We start from the raw sequence: 25,309 nt of genomic DNA on the forward strand, positions 1-25,309 counted from the left end.
TTTGGTGTAAGGTACCAAAGAAATACTCGGCAGTATTCAATAATATAATTATTTGACAATCAACAATCCTTGCCTTCAACTGGTTTCATACAGTCCTCAATTACCACTGACTTCCTCGCGTCTCGACTATGCTTCGCTGTTAAAACTCGACTCTCCTCACTTCGCTGTTCAAACTCGAATGTCTCTTTTAACTAATTCGTTTCTTTTGTTGCTCCTCGATGCCTCTACTACGCACGCGTTCGTTATTCGTCAGCGACTGTTGCTTTCTTGTACGTGTTGTACGCTTTCTTCCAAATATTCCAAATATAATATAATATAATATAATATCATATCATATTAAGGACCGTAGGGATATCGATGGCTCATTAGCCACGCCGATCTTACGTTTCAGTGATATGCTTTGTATTGCGAAGCCGCCGGAAAGTTCCGTCGTTGAGTGCAGCCACAATATCAAAAACAATAAATTATGATAATAATACGTTTAATGTTTAATTAGAATTTACGAATGAAACTGTTTAATGTATTGTCTCTACATTTTCATGCATACATAAATTAATAGGAGACAATTAGTCATAACTGGAGTAACAATTAATTATAGCGATAGATGTCTGATGGATATGAATATTATTAACAATAATGTATCAATTTGTGTGGTGTTCTCTGAATTTAAACACTGTTACATTGTGTAGAAGCAAATATACACAGGGTGGTTGGTAACTGGTGGTACAAGCGGAAAGAGGATGATTCTACGCGAAAAAAGAAGTCGAAAATATAGAATAAAAATTTTTCGTTTGAGGCTTTGTTTTCGAGAAGATCGACTTTGAATTTTCGCTCGGTACGCGTGCACTTTATCACGTCTCGTTATAACGGATCTCACTGTAAATCGTTGTCTCGATTGACGTTATGTTGATAAACACTTCCAATGTGTTAGAAAGTGTTCATAGAAATTTGATTAGAAGAGCAGCAGTATGTGTTCGGCAGAATGGGCAACATTTTCAGCAATTTTTGTAATAATAAACTTTATGATTACTTCATATTATTTCATTATGTATTCCTAATTTTCCGTTACGGCAAAAACAAACTTAAACTGCGATAATATCCATCGAGACAACGATCTACAGTGAAATCCGTTATAACGAGACGTGATAAAATGCACGCGTACCGAGCTAAAATTCAAAATCGATTTTCTCGAAAACAAAGCCTCAAACGAAGAATTTTTATTCTATATTTTCGACTTCTTTTTTCGCGTAGAATCACCCCCTTCCCGCTTGTACCACTAGTTACCAACCATCCTGTATATGTTTCAAAGATATGTATCTATAGAATATGTACATCCTATTCAGTTTTTATTTTAGACTGATTTTTTCTTAGGAAGATATACAAATGTAATTTTAATATAATTGTTATTATTTAAAATCATTTTAAATTGTTTGTATCAAATAATATAATTCGAATTATTTAACTACAATATCATGTAAAATTATTTATATAATTAATTGTTAATCACTATCACGTTCATGTTATATTTATGCCATTACCTATATATTGGACAACTGTTTTTAACTCCACTTTAAATGTTAATTCTAATTGATAAAGAAGTATATGTATAAATCATTTTTGATCTCAATATACACTAACCATAATTAAACAGCAATATTTTTCGTATGAGAAAGTGTTTTACCGTTTGTACTACGAAAAACTTGATATTATTTTATTAATCTTACTATTCACTGTATTTACAGCTTTTTTCAACTTTGTTTAAAGTACATATCAATTTTAAATGATAAAGAGACGTACGGTATTTTCATCACAATATACTTACAACACGATATTACGTTTAAAATCCGAAATCTTTTCGAATTTTTCTACTTCCTAAATTATTAAATTTTCTACTTTCTAGATAACAAATTCTTTAATTAACAAGTTTCTCTAATTTATTTTATAAAAACTTGATAAATTATTATGTAAAGCCTTGTATAATTTCATCCTATAAATAAGTTTAGGTATTTCTCCGAAATACGAATCTCGTAGTATTATGTAATTCCATATTTTTACAAATATAATTAACAAAACTGCGAATTTACAGTTTTATGTATGTAATTTAGAACAAAATACTGAAAACATTCTTTCATCCATTAAATATCCTAAGGGATATTCTGCATTGAATAACTTATATATTTTTACGTACTATATGAATTTTGTGTGATTTCTTGCACCTTTAAATTTCCTATGAATACATAAGAATCCACACTCATAATAAAATAATATCTCAAAATAATTACACACAATTATTCAACCCGGGAGAAACGAACCACCCTTTGAATCGTTATTCAAGGGATGCCATCGGCGGACAAATAAAGAAAAGAAAGAAAAATTGTCCGCGTACGCGGCATAAAGCATCTCATTTTCATTGGTCGTAGTAAGAAGGCCTTAAAGACCGACATTCGAATCACCGTTCCCTTTTAATCGACAAAGATATAAACTCCCGAAAGGAGTAGCGTCGAGTCGAGATAGATTGCCGGAAGTTGGTTCGCCAATAAAATCACTTCTTCCTTTAGAAACTGCTTTTTCGCTGTAGTCCCACGGTCTTTCGCTATATTCTCTTTGCCCTTGATGAGACTAGACTTCTAGTGACTTCACAATCCTCTACCCCTCTAACGCGTTCTTGCATATCTTCCTCGTTCACCCTTCGAATTCTTCGGCCAGTCTTTACACATCGAGCGAATTCGCGATCGAACATCGAGAAAATTGGGACAAAGTTCGAACCTGGTAATTAACAGTCTGCTACTCGTCTCTCTCTCTCTCTCTCTCTCTCTCTTGCTCTCTGCCTAGTAGAAAGTACTTTTTCTTCGTATCTTCGTATTCTCGTTTGCAGATAGTTGCCCGATTTCGTCGATGTTTTTGCGTTTATTGGAATATCTCGGATGGTATTAGAAAATCAATAAGATTCGGCTGAAGCATTCTCAATAGACAATGAGAGAAAAGAAATAGGTGGATTGATTAACACGTGATTTATTTGAAAGAAACTATAGAATTCTCATAAAGAAGTGTGGAAAAACTGGTCATGTTCGAATTGCTGTAGGTATGTTGGAAATTGGAAAATATTAAACGCGCCCGATTCTCATAGTGACAGAGCTAAAAGAATTTATAGAATAAAATAAAATAAAATATAATAAATAAACTGCGGACATTTATTTAATTTTATTTCGAGGAATTTAAAGCTGCAAATATATACAAAAATATATAAAATATGGAAAGCGTAGTACGCGTTATAATATTTTGTCCATGAAACAAATCTCTGCTTTAAGTGAATATAAATTTGCATAAATATCCGCAGTCAACAGTAACAATAACATTAATGTTATAAAATAGAAATAATATGATGAAAATTTAATTAAAATATGTAATTAGATATGTGAGGTGTTTAAAATTTTTTAAATCCCATTTTTCACGCACACGTAATTAAATAATATTAATTTCTATTTGAAATTTGAAAAACTTGAAATTTTTTAATGTATTTTAAAATACATGTCCCATATAACAGTACATTTTTCATATAATGTATTTTTAAATATACCTAAATATAAGTATAATATTATCTAATATATAATCGTTATATATTATTTTTTATTTTAATGGTAATAGAATATAGAAGCATGCTTTATAAAGTTAAATATGTATACCTGACGCAGATCTGTACGAACAGCGTGATGGCCCAGGTAATCTCTAGGAAGAATATCAAACCAGATGCTACTCTGAAATAGAACCACAAAAATTTCCATTTAACGAACAGAAGGAAAAATATTTTTGCAAGTTGCTGTCTTATGATGTACAGCAACTTAATTTTAAATTCATTTTTCATTGTGAATATAATTTTATTCTTTGTAGAAAACTGTAATCTTTAAAATAACTACTACTTTAATATGGAAAAATTGCCGGATTTGACTCCTAATTTTGAAAAATATCCTATTTCATCCTCGTAATTATTTAACGTTGGTTTCTTAAAAATTAATTAAGTTAATTAAGGTACGTATGCTTTTGATCATAGATTTTTGGTGTTTCGACAATATTTGAGATTAAGTAATAAATTACATAATCAATCTTTATGTAATAAATTACATAATCAATCTTTATGTAATAAATTACATAATCAATCTTTATTATTGTGTCATGCAAATAATATGCTAATTCACAAGACTGACCCTTTAGTTGCTTGGTTAGTACAATAAAATCGTTACTGATTGTAATTCTTAAATAAATATTTGTATATTTATTTACTAATTTAATTCCATTTGTATGCAAATAATAATCAAGTAAATTGAAGCGAACGTGTTGATGTGATTGCAAAGATGCGAAAAGAAAAAATTGCATGTATTTTTTGTACTATACGTGACTGTTTTGTATATCGCCTGTGTTAATTTCATTGAAATGAAACATTTCCCTTTTTCTACAAATGCCCCACGTTTCTTCAAGTTTCTAATCGAAATTGGATACAAATGTTTTATACTATGTTTATGTTATTTAGTTTGCAAATCGTTGATCTTCTACATTTTTCCAACAAGCTATACCCACCACGAAAGTATTCGAATATATAGACAATTTTTATGCACGTATATAGTATCTATATTATACGAAACGTTTTGAAATTTCATTAGCATTGCAACAAGGTAGGATTATCGTGATTAAGTTGATAAAATTTAAAATTAATTTGGAACTATGTATAAAAGTTATAAGACACATACTGTAAATGTAAACTTGACAGAAAGTTAATATAACAACATTGGAATATTAACCTACATGATCTTAAATATTCAATTAGTATTAAAGATGGTCTTAGTAAAATTATTGAGACTTACTAATGCAAAGAATAACACAATCGAAATATTTTGATAATCAGCAAAATGTATGCTTGCGATAAATAATTTGTAACGTCCACATACATTCATTTCAAATATTACAAATACGATCACGATAGTTGTTATTATAGTTGTAGTTAAATTTTAAAATGTTTCGTATAATACACGTATAATATTTATAACATTCATACCAAATACAATTTCGAGAACTATTGTACATACTTGTTCAAACTTTGCCCAACCGTCTAACCTTTCTAATTAACATGATACACAGAAATTTATCTTCAACTTGATTAAACAGCTCGTTTGATCGCAAGAAGTAGAAAATAATTCGAAGCAAAGCAAACTTTCTTGTAGCCTATAATTCGAAGATGAAACGATCCGGAATCTGTTTGCTACTCTTTCACAATGGCTGACAAAAATACGCCTGTCAGGATGTGACCGCCGAAGAAGAACGTTGCAACAAGATCGTTTAATCTTTTCCAGCGTGAAAAACCGCTGTTCGACAGCTATTTCCCTGTAAATCCTGCTTTATCGTCGTTTGTATCCCGTCTCGCGGTACGGCGCTTATTTTATCTCGCAAATAAGTCTAGTCCACGAATTATTCGCAGTCTCGTGACTCTTTGTTGCCGTTGTACGACCATACTCGCGAACATAAAACTACGTAGCGATGTTTTACGCCTTTCATTGTTGTTCATTTCCAAACAGATACACAGCAGATGGCCGTACAAGTTCTGCACCAGGAATTTTACAAAAAAGAGCATCGTGTTGTATCACGCGATTTCTCTATTCGCACCTCTGCGAGTGAAGCCGAGTGAAATTCTGTTGATTGACGGAAAATTTCGCTGTGAAAGGGATAAACCATACCGCGAGATATTAAAACGTTAAAAATTCTGTTTCCCAACTAGATGTTGCAGGGATGCTATAAATGTTAATGAATTTCGATGTGAGAAAATTGATTATAAATTCTCGAAGAGCGGAAAATTTTCTGGTCAAGACTCGTAAATATTTGGACATGATTTTGAAAAATGTTGTATAAGTCTGTTTCAACCGTTCGCGGAGAGACGCGATCGCGAGATAACGCGTCAACGAGAGTCGTAGATTCTCGTTACGATTAAACAATCGACGCCACGAACTGATTGATCCCCTATTTCTATTATGAGAATAGAGGTGGTTGGAACGAGTGCATACGAGAAACTACGCTTGATTTGCTAACAAAAAGTTTAATAACAAGTAAAGAAGCAACAATTTCAGTCAACGATCAACGATTAACAATTAAGACGAAAATATAACAATTAATGTTTTGTAAACGGGTATGCTTATTACGAGACCTTTCGTACTTCGCAGCTTGAAATAGACTGCCTGAGTCTCCTGTTCGAAACCACGGATTCTTTCCTTTGTTTCTCTTCGATATCCCTACTACACACGCGTTTATTAGGTATACCGCGGCGGTCGCCGCGTATGCGTTCTTCCGAGAAGTCGGCGAAAGAAAAGTAGGGATATCGATGGTACATTGGACATGTCGGTATTGCGCATTGACGGCATAGCTCTTTGTACCGCGAAGCCGTTGGGAAGTTCCGTGGTCGATGCCGCCACAAATTAAAGTTTCTTTGAACAACTTGACTAGAGAAATGATTGGTAAAACGTAACAAAGTCATCTCAAACTTTTATAGACCAAGACCACTTTCGAAAATCGCGATTTTTGACAACTCGCTCGAAAATTACGCGAAGCGTGATTGTCGTCGAGAATTGATTGGATATAGATAAGTGACATAAGAGAAAGTATAGAAAAATAATAATTTTCATGTGATTTCTAACTCGACTTTCAGTTATTTATCCGACAGTTTCCGATCGGAAAAACTCATCTAATGGACATATAAACTAGTCTTATATTTTAATTTTTAATTCTACCTAAAATTAGCTCGCAACTCACGCTTTGAAAAATGTATGATTCAATATTCAAGGATTTCTGTGAATGAATTTATCCATAAAGAAATCTATTAAGATCGAAGAATTATGTTGCAGCGTAACAACGCAACTATAAAGCTATCTAATCTTTAGTGATAGCTTAAATAATCGATAACTGTTTGTAAATAAGGAAAACCCAACGACGCGGAATTTTTGCAAATATAGCATACTTTTTTATTTCTTTAAACTCGCCTCGCTTTATTATCTTATCGTCGTTAGTCGAATATTATGATGTTGCTTATCGCTGCCTGATATGTGACTAGTACGTACAAGTTGAACTCTCTCTCTCTCTCTCTCTCTCTCGAAAATATTAAATCAAGAAATTCGAGCGTCCAATTTGCCTAACTTCAACCAGTTCTGTAATAGAGCTTCAACAAACAAACACGCAATTCTTCCACAAGCTACGCGCTTATCCTGTCTTTTTTCCCAAACCATCCTTACGTTTCAAAGAGAATCGATTGCATAAGTTGCATTTTGAGGTAGTCGAGCGATATCTCGCAAGAACTATCTCTTATATTGCAAGAGATGAAAGAATTAAAAATTTGTAAATGTCGAAATATAAGCCTGAGAAATTTAGAAAATTAGCAATTTATATCGTTGTTATTGTATTTTTATATCTATCATACTATATCTTTATTTTAAGAATTTGCTGTATATAAAATACTGTGTATGAAATGTGCTCTTCAGATTAATATAGTCTTAAACACTAGTTTGTGGGGATGCATTAATATCTGTATGTAATACCTTTGTTATAACTGAATTTCTTTTTATTATCAGATACTTATCTTTATTTAAAGTACATATTGCGACTAAGAAAATAATATAAAACTCTGAATGTAAGGTATGAAATAATATACTCGAATGGATAGTATTTCAGTTTATGAAATTCTTATGGACATAATGGGATTTATACATAACTGGAATTTATGTAATACTATATTATTATGCAAATATATGTAATAAAACATTATTGCTACTTTGTATCAATTATTTTTATATTTTAAATATACAATTTTTTAATCGCCCTTTAAAAATGTAATAACTTTATAAACGGTAAGAAAATATTTTATAATATCATTTTATAATATAATATTTATAAATAATGAATGTTAAACGACCAATAAAATATTTTACAATATAAACATTAAATGCGAAATTTATAAGTAATTAAATAGTAAACAACAAACAATATGCTCGAATAGGAATAAAAAACGAGTTCTAATAACCGCTTTAACAATTTAATCGAAATAAAATCTGACATTCATTTATTCATCTTTTTATCTCAATTTCACACATTTTCTACGATCTCACGCGGTACATGTTTAATTTTACGCTGCATGGTAGAAATTCGCAGTGAAACTCAGACATTTCGCGCGTATTATAGTAATTTTGCGGAAGACAAGATGCACTAATGTTACTTGTAGTGCATGGCCATGCGTGGATAAAGCTAATACGAGAAATATGCACTGGACCGTTGCGTCGAATACACATGTACAATAATATACACGTATATTTCGTACTACCAAGTGGCTGATCATACCGCAACCGAATGCACTGCAAGTGCTGTCCACCAGTTCTATCGTGTAACGTACTATTGCTATCCAAATGAGAAGCCACCAACAAATGAATCAATATGTCCATTCGTTAGTTGCACTATTGGGTTTCATCCCTGCCTTATATTGGAATATTTGCTTCCTGTCACAGTGTGCACAGTAACTTTCCACGTTAATGTTCGACTTAACGCGTTTTATTATTATTTTTACTTTATATGTATTCTTATTTATGTGTTCAACGAGCATATGACAGATTATTTTCTTTTTTTTTTTTTTTAGTTGGTTATTTATACTCGCTACTTAATCATTATAACAGGTTATCAGTGCACTGTGAATGTTTTTGCAAATTCATATCTTTATAAATATGAATAAAGGAATAGAATTTACATAGAAATTTATTTCGTTCATCATATATTATAAAGTGTACTATACTTTGGACATTTTATGTACTTTTGTATATTTCATACGTTCTGCGTATTTTTGTATCTTTAAATTTTCTATAAATGCATAAACATTGAGTTTTATAATTTTCGAAACCGTGTGATCTGTTTAAAAACTTACTATACAAGATAATGTATTAATATCAATAATTTGCAATTTGTAAAATTTCACTGATAATATTAATTTAATTGTGCAGGACAGTTCAAATTACTTATTCTGTTATTATTGTGGCTTAAGAAGATTTCTCTTCTTATACTTATAATGGGCATGTTTATTAATACTTTTGTTATGTTTCTTGTTTACAGAGTTTTTGTATCATAATTGCTAATGCAACTTACTTTATAACTTTTCTTATTTTTCTTGTGCTATGTTTTCATTATTCGATATTGCAATGTAAATTGGGTGACGTAAATGTTATTTATATGATTCTGAATATAATCTAAAAATATGCAATACAGTTTCCTAAATTACTGTCTTTCATCCGTTTTTCCTTCTTTTGATAATTTTTAATTATTTTGAGTGATTTAATAGGAAATAGTAATAAGGCACATTTAATAAATGAAACAGAATTAATTTATATTATATTAATTATTTATATATTAATTTATATTATATTAATTATTTATTATATTAATTAATTATATAAATTAAATAAATGTGCGTAGGGAAGTTGCGTTAAATTCTTGAAATTTACCAAATGTCCAGCTGGACAAATTGTAAAGTACAAATTATTAAATAATAAAAAAAAATTCTTGGAATACCTTGAAATCGAATATTTTATTTTCTTAATACAAAATCACGATTTCGATCAAAATTACAAATTCAAAGCTTTCATCAATTCCTGGAATTTATTTTGTTGCAATCATATTCCAATTTAAAATCGATTATTTCTTCTACTATTCTATTGCCCTGGTATAAAATCGCGATTTTCATCCAAATCTTTGAACAGAATTTCAAAACCTGAAATTTACTTTTCTAATATAAATTTGGGATTTTCAATGAAATTGAAAACTTTGGACAATTTCCAGAAATTGAATATCTTTTTCGCTGGTATGTTTTTTTAGTACTTGCAAAGCTTCGATTTTCAATAAAAGTTTGGAGCAACTTCTCTTCGTATCAATGCTGTAACATGTGCTGTATGTACAAAATATAGTATCTGAAGTATCGAAAAAGATATATTGACTTTAAAAACTAATCATGTGTGCATAAATAATCCTAACAGTTCAAAATCCAGAATGAACAGTAACTTTCGGTGCAATATGTCTGAAAAAAGAAGAGAAGTCACTCGATTTTATAAAAAAAATATCGTAATAAACTCGAGTTTATAAAAAATACATAATTCAAGATATTTTGACTTTTTAAACATTATAATACGTTTTGTTCGTAAGAGTATAAAATTTTCCTCTCTATATTTAATAAACACCTTTGTCACTAAACTATTCACTAAAAATCTTGTTTGAATAAAAATGTCCTTTTTAGAGATAGATTTGTCTTTATAAAAAATGTAGTTGCTTTGTTCTTTTATTTGTATTTTCACTTCATCCCCTAAATGTATATGTATAACTTTGTTTAAGGGAATTAATTTCAACATTAAAATTTTCGTGCATTTCAGCCTTGCAAAAAATCCTGCAATTAACTTTTATAACATTAAAGGAAAGAAAATATTACTATTAATCATTTGTTTTTAAATCGTAGCAAAAATTAATAAATAATTTCATGTTAGATCTAAAATTACTATGAACTTCGTTTTCTCACAATTACTTACTTGCTATATTCTTTGCAATAAATTAGTATCAAGAAGAAGATTTAGGTTCAGTAGCAGATTAAAAGCAACACTATCTTCCGCTCTACCTACGCATTTATTTCCTTAGTAGGAAAACATAATCTCTGCCATAAATCATACAGGTAGAAATTGGATACTCTTAACTGAATAATTTTTCTTTTTTATTTAATTACCCACTCATACCTTCATTATACAATAAACGAGAGTGAGATTACTTCATAATTCAATAACTTCAAATTTCAATTAAATTTGCATTGTAATATTTTAATCTTTTACCATTAGAACATTTTTATAAATATACTTTTTCCACCATTATAATTTCCTTAAAGAAAGTGCAAATGATCGAAATTATAATATAAGTGAAAATCGATTGGAAATAAATTAGGGGAATACGATAAGATAAAGGAGCATAAGATAAAACTTAACTGGTGGAATTATTTATCAATATTCGATTGATAGAATTTTTGTAAAATTCGCTTCCTATTTGAACTTTGACCTCTGAAGTATGCTAAATGAAAGAAAATCAGCTAGTTGCTATTTTAAACAAAAGAAGTGTGAGCTACTACTAAATATACACATATATATGCAAGATGCCAACAAATTTTTGCCTTTGAAATAGCTGTCAAAAGATAAATGATACGAAAAGGTTTCAATATTATTTTTTATATAGATTACGTTGTGTCTATGTAGATCAAAAGTTGAATTGCATATTTCTAAAAATTGTATTTTTTTATATTTATAAAATTATAGTTTTGCATTATTACTTTTCTATTTGCCCTAAAATTCTTTAAGTCGTTTTATTAATCTGTACGTTTCATTTTGATACAATACGAACTTTGCACTAGAAGTCTATTTTATGGTTACATTGTACTCGATTTAATCTTTAAATCTTTCAAATATGTTACACGAATTTCAATCTATTTTTCTTTCAAAATTGAAGTTAACACGTCGAATAACGTATGAACGCAATCGCATTGCTATAAGGTCGAAGATCGTCACCGTTCGAACAATCACAGTAGTATCATACATTAAATGTAACGTCCCCAAACGCGATTTATTGCTTGCAACTGCGTTAATCAGACTAGTCGATCTTTCCTCGTAAATTTCAAACTCGTCTCATAGAGTTATACAACCAAAGATAAAAGAAAAATAACAACGTGACGATATTGATGATAAATTAAACAGTTTTCGCAAGACTCGTGGATATTTCTTGAAAAATTTATAAAACCATCATGTAGCAAATAAAATATAAGATTCTTTAAAAATTGTTGAGATTGACTGATAAAAGAACGAGTGGATGAATTTGCAATAGAAAAATATATTGAAATAAATAAAGGTGTAAATATTTCACCCTTATAGTGTTACAATACAATAGCAGAAGCTATGATAGAGAGCACGTTCATATATTTATAGTATTATGCTAAAAAAAATTACCAAATGTCCAGCTGGATTAATTATTTAATTTGTACTTTATAATAATAATAATCTAAATAATATTTAGAGCAAAAAACATTACCAAAGAGTTAACCTTGTAGCTCTAGCTGAAGACTACAAGAAACAGTAATAGAAATCTATTTATAGCTCTTTTGTTTATAGACATTAATAACTTATATTCAAGAGCACAATAATATGGACCTCTCCTTATTTCGAAATTTTTTGTTTCATTAAGTTCGATTCTCTTTGTAACAGCGGTCTCCAGGTCATGGATATAGAAAAGTAAAGACGTAGAGTTTTCTTTTTAGAGTAATTACTTCAACAAAAATTAAGAAAAAGGAACAACTTTAAATTGTATCCCTAACAAAATAATTTATTATTATATAAATACCTACTGATCAAAGCTACATATAATAAACTTTCTTGATCATAATAATGAATGTTGTACTATCTGTTAGGATTCGTTCAGACACGTCGATTTTAGGTTGAGTGACAGGTAATTTTAATAACTTGCCGAGTGTGAGTATTAAAATTTAGCCAAACAATGTAATGGAACGTTCAATAGTTCAATCGAGTGGCAAATAATTTAGTAACTTGCCGTGTACGAACATTAAAATCTAGTCAAATAATTTAGTAAAACGGTTCCCACACAAAACATATCTAACTAAACCTGTCAGAGTATATTAGTAGCTCGCCACATCCGCAACATCCTTCGAGTATCAATAAAAAATTAATGTAAAAATACAACTAATAAAGTAACAGAAGTCCCGTACTCCTATGGATACCAAATTCCTGAATTTCTTATTCTGAATTCTAATTCTCTGAATTCTGTTCTATTGATGTAATTATTATGAATATTATCCTATCACAGAAAAACAAGTGTTTTAAACTTTTTATTATAAATCCAGACTTTTATAAAAGAAACATTTTTATTTCTAGAGGTGACTGTTAATATGAATAATTGATATTGTAGCGGCATATGCGTCTTAGGACGTTTCGACATAAAGTTGCCGCATGTAGTTGTTTTGCCACAGAGGATTAACACTGTACGACGCACATAATGTAATAAACAAACTGTGGACAAAGCAATTTTACTGCTACGTGCAACCTACAACCTGCGACAAATTCAAACCTTTCGGTACCTCCCTCGACCAGTATAAACAGACGACCATGTCCTCCAGACACAGTCAATCGCATGAAATAATATCAGTATCGAGTTATCGAGTCAGTCAGTAAGTCAATCAGTCGAGCGAATAAGCGTAACAAATCAGTCTAGCGAATCACTGTAACAATTAGTATCAGTATCACAGTATCACGCAATCTTATAGCGAATATCATCAAGCGAGCAACGCTTGCGGTTAACTTTGCATTCTACAGTTTAAAATATCTGTAAATATAGTTGATTGAGTTAACTCGTCTCTTTATTACTTTACCACAATGTCATAACGATGACAAAATTTTCTGTTATAATATAACACATTTGTATCGTTAAGGAGTTATTAATGTGACAGAAATAAGAAATTTAATGATATTATGTATATCTTTTAACACATGCAAAAAATTTGGTAATCATTTAGAAAGCTGCCATCATTTTGGATTTCAATGATTTTTTAATACGTTGTCGGGGGCATGATCGTGAGCAATCTTTTCCTACACCTACATCTAATCGTCGTCGATATTAGTTTCTGACTCTTGTATTTTTAAAAGGTACGGTAGTTTCTAGGTTATCAGCCGTCTCGAGGCAGTTTGATTTTGAAAATTGATCCAAACGGTAAAAGCTTTTTTTTTCGTGGAAGAGGCCTTCATAGGTGCCCCGCGCCTCTCCGGGGAGAGAGCTCCGGGTAGTGCCGGATTCATACCGGCTAAAACCTCCATGGTAGCCGTACTTGGCGCATGGCGAAAGAGGCCCTGGAATCATTCATAAGCATGACATCACGAGCCCCCTCCGAGTCCACCGCGAGTTATGCGAATCTCGCTAACGGCGCGATACACGGTGGCTGCTGTGCTTGACCGCCTGACTCATCTTCTACCTCGTGCGAAAACTAAATTATCTTTTGTTTATATGTAGTATATATGTATGTCGGAGATGAAGGGACATCGGGGCCTTTCTTTTGGAATTTTTGGGAAGATGCCCAATACTTTAGTCTAGACTATTTATTATTTATGAAATGATAAGACTTAGAAATAGTTATTATGATTCAATCCTATTATGTTTGCCTGAGATTTGTGACGGTGGGCTTGGGCTCGAGGTGACACAACTGGTCGCCGAACGTAGCCACGGTCACGGGATGAACATTTTTACCTAACAGAGAAGTGTCAATATTGTGGGACACACATTCTATTAACAATCAAACCCCGGGCAGGAGCAATATCAGCTCTACGCAGATCTGCCTAGCAACGGCGGCTGGAATTTTGTTGGTATCCCCGGCCAATATGCAACGAACAAACGCGATCGTAAGGAGAGGAAAATTCCCATCAGTCTTTTATTCTAGCGATCACCTTGGAGAGTTTGCACATCGTCTTTACGTGCATTATTATACCGAGCGTCACAGCAAACGTTACTTTGCGCTTCAAAATATATTCTACGTTTAACAAAGAGTTACCCCGTTGACCGTGGATTCGTTATTGAACCTAAGAACATTGTCACTAACTTCTCGAGTGTTTAATCACCACGGTTACTTGTCAAACTTTGTAAAAATCAATGTTTATACCAGTAAATATAATTTCTATTGTACAACAACGATGGCTAGTCCGAATGAAGATTTGTTACACGCCCATGAACTTACCGCTGAACCCGACATGTATTTACAAAGGATCCTTTGGGGGCGTTACAACCCCATGCGCAACTATGTATTAAAAATGGTTACCATTAACCTCTTAATCTACGATTTACGTTCGAGAATTTACATCGTACTACGGGCTATGCCCGTAATATTTACGTTTGGCCCGATCGTCGTGCTACGGGCTATGCCCGTAGTTGTAGGTTAAGGGGTTAGTGATTTGGCTTAGGTTTGGACTAATTTTCATATCATTTCAACTATGATATGAAAGAATTGAATTACTCGACTACGAAAATCATGTTGTTGTCAGAACAGATTTTTGAAAACATTGCCTGTAATCTCGCACGTGCATCTTGTAAATGATTGGGGTTTGTAAAGTATGGTACAAACATAAAAAGATTCATAGCTGATGGATGTAAACAGATCGTCAAACGGCGAACGAAACAGCGAACGTGTCGGCTATGCTTATGACTGTGTCACAGTTACGTACATAGTATGTGTAGGCAGAATTCGCTATGTGATGTCGACTGTTTTGTGCAAATATTTCGAAAATCAAAAAAGTTTTTGGTTTTAAAATAAATTATCCAAAATGTTGAATTCTACAATACATTTGAAAATCATTGAAATTCAGTAGCAACTTTCTAAATAATTACCAAAAATTTTGTTTTTTATTCATTTCTAAAAATGTCTGAAATTGCTCGAAAAATGATTTGTACTCCTCTAATCACTAAATATCATAGTTTTAAAAAATGCAAATTTTAACTACGATCAGTTGCGGCCTCGAAGAGAATTATTAAAATTGTGTACGCATATAGGATGAAACACGATTCAATATATTCTCGTGAAAATTAATATTATTATACGGGCGCTGGTGATTTTCTTGCATAATTATGTATATACAACTATATATTTTACAATACATAATAAAATAAGGAGCATCTCAAGATAGATACGTATCTCGGTATAAGATGTAAGAAAAACCCACATTTCTGGGCACTATCTAGTATCGCACGATAACAGTGTTTGCTCATCTCTCGAGAGTTTAAAGGTTCAACTATACTATTCAGACATTTTCTACGCACTAAACCATTTAACAGTCGAATGCCGAGTAGTCACTCGACTATTGGTCGTGTCCGTACGAGCCTTCGCTCAAGTTTAATTCTCCACCAAAGACCACACTGGTTTTTGAAAGAAATTTGAATTTGAATTTTATTACTACAATTTAAAGAATTTTCGAAGTTACATTGATTTAATCAGTGTTAGATTAATACACAGTAAACACAGTAACTTAATAGAACACAGTAAACAAAATATCAAATAATCTCAAAGACTACACTTTGTGTCAAAAATATCGACGTTTGTGTACAAAATTATTTATCAACCAACATCAAAAATACCAGAGGCTTGATCTGAAAGTTATTGTTCCAAAGTTGTCATAAGTTTGCTCTTCATTGCATGTGTAAATACGAATGAATACAAGTATCATATAAATATGTGATTCTTTGTTTACCAGTAGCTGTACATATATTATTATGATACATTAAGGTTTCTAAAATACATAATTATTATTCAATTATTATTCAGCTACGGAGGCCATAATTTAGTTAATAAAAAGTTAATAGGAAGAAGTTGATATACATATTAAATTTTATTATAAATAGAATTTTCATATGTTACATGTAAACCATAACAAATTGTTAGAAATGTTATTTAAAATTTTAATACGGGCAAATGTCCCGTAAAATTAAAAGTGTATAATTGAGGGTATAATTAATCGATCGACTTATATTTATTAGAAACATGTTAAAAATATGTTAAAAACACAAATTTAATTTCTTCGATCTGAACGTCGACTATAGATAGAAGAAAATCAATACATTGACACCAAAGAATATTTTATAAAAGATACAACAAGAAAAAAATTGAGCTTGTATTATGACGAAAGCGTTTTCTAGAATTAAGAGAAAATATTTGTTTGTTTTAATTTGAAGTAGCTTACGTTTAGTTTCCTTTCTGTTTGTATTATATGTAAGAATACAGTAAAAGTAGACATTTAGATAATTTGGTTTGTCAAAAGGTATTTTCTGAGAATATTTAATTAGAAGAAGGGAATCAAACAAACTTTATTTAAAACTTGAGCTTAATTCGAGGACGGGTGTTTGAATTAAAAAAATAGCCTGATAAAAAGCGTTGGTATGAAAAGCAGAAGTTTATTTTTATTTGTTCAAATACTTTTACGCTATAATTAATATTTCCAGTTTTCCTTATACCAGCAGAAAAACCAACGAACATACTGTAAGAAAATAAAGAAGACTAAATTTTCATATTATGGTAAAATTTCAATATCTAAGTTAACTCTTAAATGCATTATTTTTGCAAAACATTCTGGAAATGTCCAAGAATATAATGTGGGGATGTAAATAAAAAAGGTTAAATATATTTATTAAAATAAATTCTGAATATTCTAAATATTCTAAAAATTCCAAGCATTCCAGTATATAAATTAATGCTTAAAAGCATGATTTATGCAAATATTTTGTAAGTATTTTGAAATGCCATTTGATTTAAAAACTAGGAATTCAAAATTATTATAAATAAACCAATTACTTCCAAATTTGATAATAAGGAGTGAAAATAATACAGTTACGTGGATCTAATGAAATGCATTAAGAAGGTAAAGTGAAATATTAATGCGCGTACATTTTTTCCATATCTACAATTTTTATGTATGAACTATAGTATTTCACGTGTTCACTTTTAAAGGGTTCGTTATAAACTCGTTAGTGGATCCAGTAAACAGTATAATCTTATATTGATTATATCAAAACGACATGTTCATACATTATTTTAAAAATATACAATTTAAATATGCAATTTAACCAAACAACTTTGAAGTAAAAAAAAAAAAAAAAGAAAATGCATAGAAAAGGGGAAAAAAGAAAAGAGAAAGGGAAATCTAACGAGAATTCAGGAAATCATAATACGACCACGACGGTCGTAAAATCAAATTTTCTTTCAATTCTTACTCAACGTGCGTGCAGCTCTTAATTTGCAACATACCCATTCGATCATATTTCAGTGCTCAATATGCATGGAAAACACGCATTTCCATAGAGACTAACGGAATGCAATCTGCAACGACGAGGCATATCTGCGAATTTGCAATTTGCCAAACGCACGACGATAAGTACACTTAGAATTGTGATTCTGTGTGGATTGACTTTTCCCACGCTAAATCCCGCTGTAGGCATATTTAATAATACGTTAATGTGATTCGTTCGATAAAGAATAACGAACTTTGTTCGTCTGATTCTTTACCGCATACTCATTGACAGCGCTTCTTTGAGTTTTTGATTTGTTCGTTAAGTAACAGTCAAATGTGAGTGTATTCATACTTCATAAGTATCTGAACGCTTGTGTGTTTATGGTAACAATGTATGAATTGCATCAACATGATAACGTGAATTATGGTATTAACAATTAGAAATAGTCCTGTTGGTCTAGCTTTATCGCTTGATAGAAAATATTAAGTACCACTAACAAAACTACGAATTGACCATACAAATTTCACACATTCTCCCTTGCTCCAATAAATATCCAACATTTGCAACATGCAAATTTCGACTAATTACATCATATTCATGAAAGAAGCTTATATCACATTAACGGCGATTTCAAAGAAATACCAAAAATATAAAATCATGTTCGAGTATCTTTAAAGGCTATCGCCGAATAAACATGATAAGAGCGCCCCTAAATCAAATTAAATCAAATTAAATCAAATTAAATTTCCTAGAAAAACCATCTTGTCAAAGTTTTAGCCTCCTATTATCAGGATAGTCATTGGCCTAAACATAATTTACAGTTAATGCTTGATTTCTGTTATATCCTATAAAGAATTATGCAAAACATCTGATATACTATAGTCAGTACTACATATCTGAGAATTTTCGAGTGGAAAACCTATTTTTAAAAAGCTAAGAAAGTTTTTAAAATGCCAATTTTTTATTGAAATTATCAAGTGATAACACTTATATTTTTACAGTACTAGCTTCGTATCATGTTTATTAGATTTTTTGAAACGACGTTGCTGTATGTGGACACTGATTGATTTGTAGTAACAGTATGTGAATTGTACCAAAGCATACAGAATTAGTAGCAAATGAGTAATAAAAAGAAAGTGACAGAATTAAATGATACGTGCGTAAAGATATTGTGGATAGTTTTTGAACATAATGACGTAACGACATATTGTTTTGCTTATTGAATTTATCGATAAAAAGAATAAAATAATAAAATAATGCTCATAAAACAAATTTTATTTTAATAGAATCTATTTTCAAAATTCCTATTTTCCGTTTATAATCTTGAGCAGCGAATTCTAAAAGCTCTTAAGGAATTTTCAAATGACTTCTTTTGAGCTACCTCACTTTTGCAGCGATACATTTTTATCTCCTTTGCGAAAGTTTCATTCCAAATAAGATTAAACTTGCCTACTTTCGCAATATAGAAACTGTAATTTCCGAAGATTTATTTTATGAAATAAATAAAAATGTTTGACGTTAACAGATTATCTTTATCAAGAAGAGCTCATTCGCGCGAATCTTGTTTATTACTCTCTCTAACTTTTCGATAAGCATTATATCGCGCACAGATCACGTGCCTATTCAAAACAAGATGAATTGTTCATCTAATTTGCTTGATATATCTAGAATTGAGTTGATGAAATGCTTTAGTTTCTTGTTGTTTATATACTGACACAGTTACAAAATATTTTTCCAGAAATTGTAAGTTGATCACTGTATTATCAAGACAGGATAAAGTATCCACGTATTTCGCAAATTGGAACTAGTCATCCTAAAATTCTAAAGAAATTATTACAAAAATACTCAGTCTCTATGTGGTAACAGACTATTTATTGTTAATCTGAAGCTGATCAAATTTTAATTTAATTTAAATATTCTATTTAACAACAACTTCAAGGAATACAAGATCTGTTAAAATTGATAAAAGAAATAAAAATGTTTGTAATATGAAGCATTTCTTACAAATTGTCGCTAATAATCCTGATTGATATGAGATTAACTGTTAATAATAATAGACAGAAGTACGTATTAATCTTTCGTTAATAAACTTTAATATACAAAATTTATAATATGAAAATACATGATTAATACAGTTTTTCTAGTTTCTTTATTTTGATGTCATTTTATGATTAAGAAGGAATATTTAAATACAAAATAGCTAAAAATGAGAAAAACCTACTCGGTGTATGCCAAAGATATAATTGTTAAAACAAATAATATTTTAACATCTTCGATATGGTATAATTTTCAATATTTCAATATCACGACGAATAAGATTCTTAAAATTATAAATAGGCTGGAAAAATACATGTTTTCCTCCGAAATCTAATAAAATTACAATTTTGATAACATAAAATTAATCGAAAACGTGCTGGACTCTAAAACTGCTGCCCCGAGGAAAGATAAAAAATGTGAGACACCCACATCTGTTGTGTTTTTCTCCTGTAGTCTTCCTACGTAGTTTGCATCTAATTTTGGCAAATAAAATATTCTGTAACTAAAAGCAAACTCTAAATCAAAAGGAAGATCCACGAACGGTCCTATTTAATATTACATGGCAAAGTATGATCGTCGAACGAGAGCTGCGATCGTTACAAAGGAAGCATCAAGTTCCAAATTCCTATAGAGGTATTCAACTACGTTACACGAGGAGCACCGATTTCCTGGTCCGAAAGTAATGCAATAACGTTGAAAATGTAAAACATTTTTCTCAATTTCTTCCCTCCCATGATATTCTCTGTGCACGTGCACGATACGTTTCACCGTAAAAATAATGCCGGTAGAACGGTAAACTACAGACACAGGCGATTTCTCTCTCGAAAATAAGCTTCGCGGTGCGCTTCAGTGATCTGCGTGCGTGTTTTTCCGCATGCTGACCCACGACTATGGAAGATGCTCTTTACGATCGATGTCACGGTGACGCGAGCGGAAAAACGCCAGTCTGTACGGGATATCGGGAAATTTCGGTAATCGTCGCCGATAACCTGATTCGAGCGGTTTCCGTTGGCGAAAGCTTCCGCTTGTCGCTAATTTAATCCCAGCATCGAAATTAGATTTTTTGTGGATTCGATTCACGACTGGCCGGCTGCGTTCCAAAAGAATAAAAAATATTCTAGCTAGGTTGCCTTTTTGGACTTAATTCTTTCTAGTGTCAAGGTTTAGCGTTTAATGAAAGAATCTCCGACTTTATAAAGTTGCAGTTTTATCGAGTTCCTCTCTCTCTCTCTCTCTCTTTTTACTTTCTTTGATCGTAAGCATGGTAAATTTGGCGAAAATGAAATTATAGGATTGAAGAATTATCAGCACTCCCTTGCCCAATCGAATTAATATTCTCGGAATTTTATAAGTTACAGGTTACAAGATTTCAGTGCTAATATTATTAAATGTTATATTATATTATATATTAATTAAATATGTATACGCAATCAGTTAGAAAAGTCTACATACAATTTTTTTGATTTTGATTATGAAATAAAATAAAAATATAAAGTACAATGTTACAAGTATTACATATACCTATTTTATGTAAATGATATTATACAAATAATAGGCATAACATTATATCGATATCTTATAAGCCCTACGTAAGCATCAATAATGTTCTGGTATTTTATCGGAGCTGAAAAGATTAGATGTTTGCAATTTCTGACGTAGTTCCATGCCAAAATTTTCGTGAGTTAAGTGCTTTAAGTTTTGTAATTCTTTTTACAAATACATTAATAATAATTCTATTGATATTTAAATATAAATAATTTTGTGGCTTTTTAGTTTCTCTGACAAGTCAGCTACACAAAATTCGCAATATTGTTTGTTTATTACAACTCCTCTAGAATGAATAATTGAAAACATTTTAATCAAACACTGGAAAAATTTTTGAAATAAACCAATCATTTCTAACGATTATAAAATTCAACCTACGGTATCAACAGTATTATAGGTGGATTTTGTAATTGTAAAAAGCTCTACTTAGAATATTGAAAAATATTTTATTATTGATATGAAGCAAAAATATTTTCTAAATTAGTTAGTCTTATATTGTTTTTATAAAAAATTAAAGGACGGATCAATGGACGTATACAAAATGTATAGGTCTATATAAAAGTGAGCTGGATTATTATACGTGTTCGTTTATTAAAGCGACGAGTGATAAGATCGTAATAGTCAACGTATATTAAAATCACTTTAAATACAAGTACAGAGATAATGATTGCCGGTCGTTATCGTCGCTCGCTATTCGACTGTATGACTCGCTATAAAGATTCGCTATAATGATTCACTATGCTGATTGTCCTAGAGATCACGTTCGTCTGTTTGTATCGACCGGTGGGTATTATAAAAAGATCGAATGTAACTCCGGTTGAGGATTACAAATAACGGCGATATTTTGTCCGGAGTTTGTTTATTTTTGAACCTTATTTATTTTTAACAAACCAAAATAACGTTGACACCTCAAGGATTCGAGTCTTCCGTTGATTCATGCGCTGCTACGAAAGTGATCTTAAAATCTTCGATACTCCCCTTATCGTTTTGCTAAAGACATTTGTAAAGTGCAGTAATAATATTAGTGATTTAATTTGAAGTTTGTAACATTGCAAAAACATTTCGCAACAGAATTCTACAAGCCAGATTTTATAGCCTGTAATTTCACTAATATCCCTTTCACCACGGACGGCATCTCCGCCTCCGCGCCAAGACAGTACACGGTGCGCAAGAAAAATCTCAGCGGCCGCGTTTACGCCTCACCTCAAACCGAGCTGTTCTGACGGTGTTTTTCGAAGAAAAAACTTTCCTCAAAACAGAGTATTTATAACTTCTTAACACACTCATTTTTAATTAAAATTTGGAAAACAAATAACATTACAGAATATAATAATATGATATAATATAATATACTAGGTATGTAAATATGAAACCGGAAATTTTTGTATAGAAAATACACGTTTATTGTATGAAAATGATTAAATGGTAATAGAAAATTAATGCAAATCGTAGTTTCCAGGCACAAAATTCGACATGTTCAACGCTACTATAAACTATGCTCTTGTATAAAACTTGTATTGTTCTGAATCGAAAATGTATGTGAAGTGTCAACAAAGACTTTTGGCATCAATGACGCGGTTTAGTGATAACTACATTATCAGCTAGGGCCATCTATAGGCAAATTCCGGTTTCATACTTACAGACCTGATAGTTCTGTCTTATTTCGAAATTCAATACTAAACAAAGCCTTTTGTCGTCATGTTGAACACTTAAAGAATATTAAGGATATTAACAACACTAATCAAGTTTCAAATCTATCAGCTCATTTCTTTATTTAATTATTTCGTACGAAACACTTTTTTAACTATCAGAGCACCAAAGCGTTCTTTCACAATTGAATTATCATATGTATTGTTAGCAAAATTCTATAAGGCAAAGATTACAAATTACTAATATTAACAAATATCTTTACGTAACATTAACAATGGTAATTTTACAAGTAAATTTCATAAATTGCAAATTATCTGATTTTTTATTTGTCGAAAAGTTATAAAATTGTAAAAAAGAAATTTATAACTTGTAACTTATAATTTGTCAATTTACTAATTATTAGTTGGGAAATTATTATTGTGAATGTCCAAATCAGGAAATCAATTAAAGTAAACTCATCGTATTTTCCCACGTATTTCTCCTCATATTCAAATAGGTACTAAACTCCTACCACTAAAATACATTAAAATGTATAAATTATAAATTTGCCTTTGTTATAGAATAAATAAAAAGTGATACCTGTATATGCCTATGAAAATTGGAGGGTTAACCTGTTAATCAGGATAATTGTATGATATTAATGGCTTTTAATAATAGTATTGCGTGTGGTATTTTTCGAAATATGATGTCACACATAGACCAACATCGCAAATCTAGCACTGGCATCGCGATTTGCTCCACAGTTCCCATCAATCGATTATAATTGACAACACACTTCGGTTTTTTAATAATTTTTTGTGTGCGATGATGACGTTTCGTCTCGACCAATTCTTCATTGTGGAAAGAGGACAACATATACACTGCCCTCTTGTTACACCATCTTCACCTAGTCACCAAGTCACCTAGTCCTTGCGGCACGAAAACAGGACCGGATTAGGAAAAGGACAAAATAACGTTGATCGAGAAGTGAGAACGTTTTATCGAGAGGTCAGAGTTAGTCGAGAAGCCGAAGAGTAGAGTTGTAGAGTTGAGAGAGTCAGTGAGAGTTGCGGAGTTGCCTGAGTTGCTAGCGTTGTTGAGAAATTGAGTTGTTAGAGTTATAGAGTTGCGAGAGTGATTTGAGTAGAATAAGATTTTTGCGTTTAGTTCAAGTTGAACATTTATCGTTCTCTGTCCAATTAATATCTGTTATTTCTATTTATCTTAAATAAATAGTATTAGGAGAATTTTACAAATCTAAATTATTCTAATCCTATCCTTTCCGATACTACATTAATAAAAGGCTTGAGGATGTACAATACTCGTCGTATGTATAATACAATAGGCGGCATTTTACGCACAGCGACTATAGTCGTCCGTAATACGTCAGTGACATTTTACGTGACTATAGTCACCCGTAGTAGCGAAAGGGATATTATTAATCGGTAATTATGCAAAGGCACTCACATCACTCTACGAAGTTATACGTATTTTTACGTATATCAAGATAAAATTCGATAAAATTAACAATGCTATATAAATTATATCCATAAAATAATATTTTTATAATAATTGAGAGATGGGAAAGGAATTTACTGAAATGTAAATGATTAAACAATTCTTAGAACATTTTAGTTTGAATAGTATGTAGCGGCTCATGGCCGTAGAAAAAGTTTCAAGTTGAATCGGAAAATTGAAAACTAGCAGAGACCCATATTATTGTACCTTTAATTACTAACGTTATTTTGGGTTACAAGGTCTAGATTGTTATTGCTGGTTTTTGTAATCCTCAGCTAGAGTTACACAAGAAGGTTAACTTTTTGTGGTAATGTGCTCCCTATTATATTCTTTTGGTATTGTAGCATTGAGTGAGCGATGATCAAACTCGGCATACATTATCTCTGTACATATACATATTTGTTTCAATGTATCTTGTTATTACAAATTCGTTTCTTTATCAAACAACTCTACACGTTATCCACCTCAAATAAATTCAAAATTTGTATGTATCAAATCATTATTGTGAGTTTTAATTTAAATTCTCAACATAAATTGTAATATATGTAACTGGATATGGAATAATTCATAAATACTAAATAAGGATTTCTTTTGAAAATAATTAAAGTAAAAATGATGACGACAGAAGACTAAAGAAGACTGGTTTTCTCTTACTTTCTTTTCTCAGCTTTCTTTCGAGTTTTTCTCAAATTTCAATTCACATAAAAATTGTTTATCTATG

At 31.0% G+C, this 25,309-nt stretch overlaps 1 protein-coding gene across 2 annotated transcripts in view; it reads right to left on the bottom strand.

Annotated features, from left to right (window-relative positions):
• Window positions 1-25,309, bottom strand: part of LOC100645124 — a 253,887-nt gene that overhangs the window by 13,262 nt on the left and 215,316 nt on the right. For both annotated transcript variants that reach the window (XM_048407477.1, XM_048407478.1), the window contains one exon: window positions 3,684-3,755. In XM_048407477.1, coding sequence (XP_048263434.1) covers window positions 3,684-3,755 — 72 coding nt within the window. The remainder of the gene's footprint in view (window positions 1-3,683; window positions 3,756-25,309) is intronic.

This window comes from Bombus terrestris, chromosome 7 (assembly GCF_910591885.1).
Source record: "Bombus terrestris chromosome 7, iyBomTerr1.2, whole genome shotgun sequence".
Taxonomy (NCBI): domain Eukaryota; kingdom Metazoa; phylum Arthropoda; class Insecta; order Hymenoptera; family Apidae; genus Bombus; species Bombus terrestris.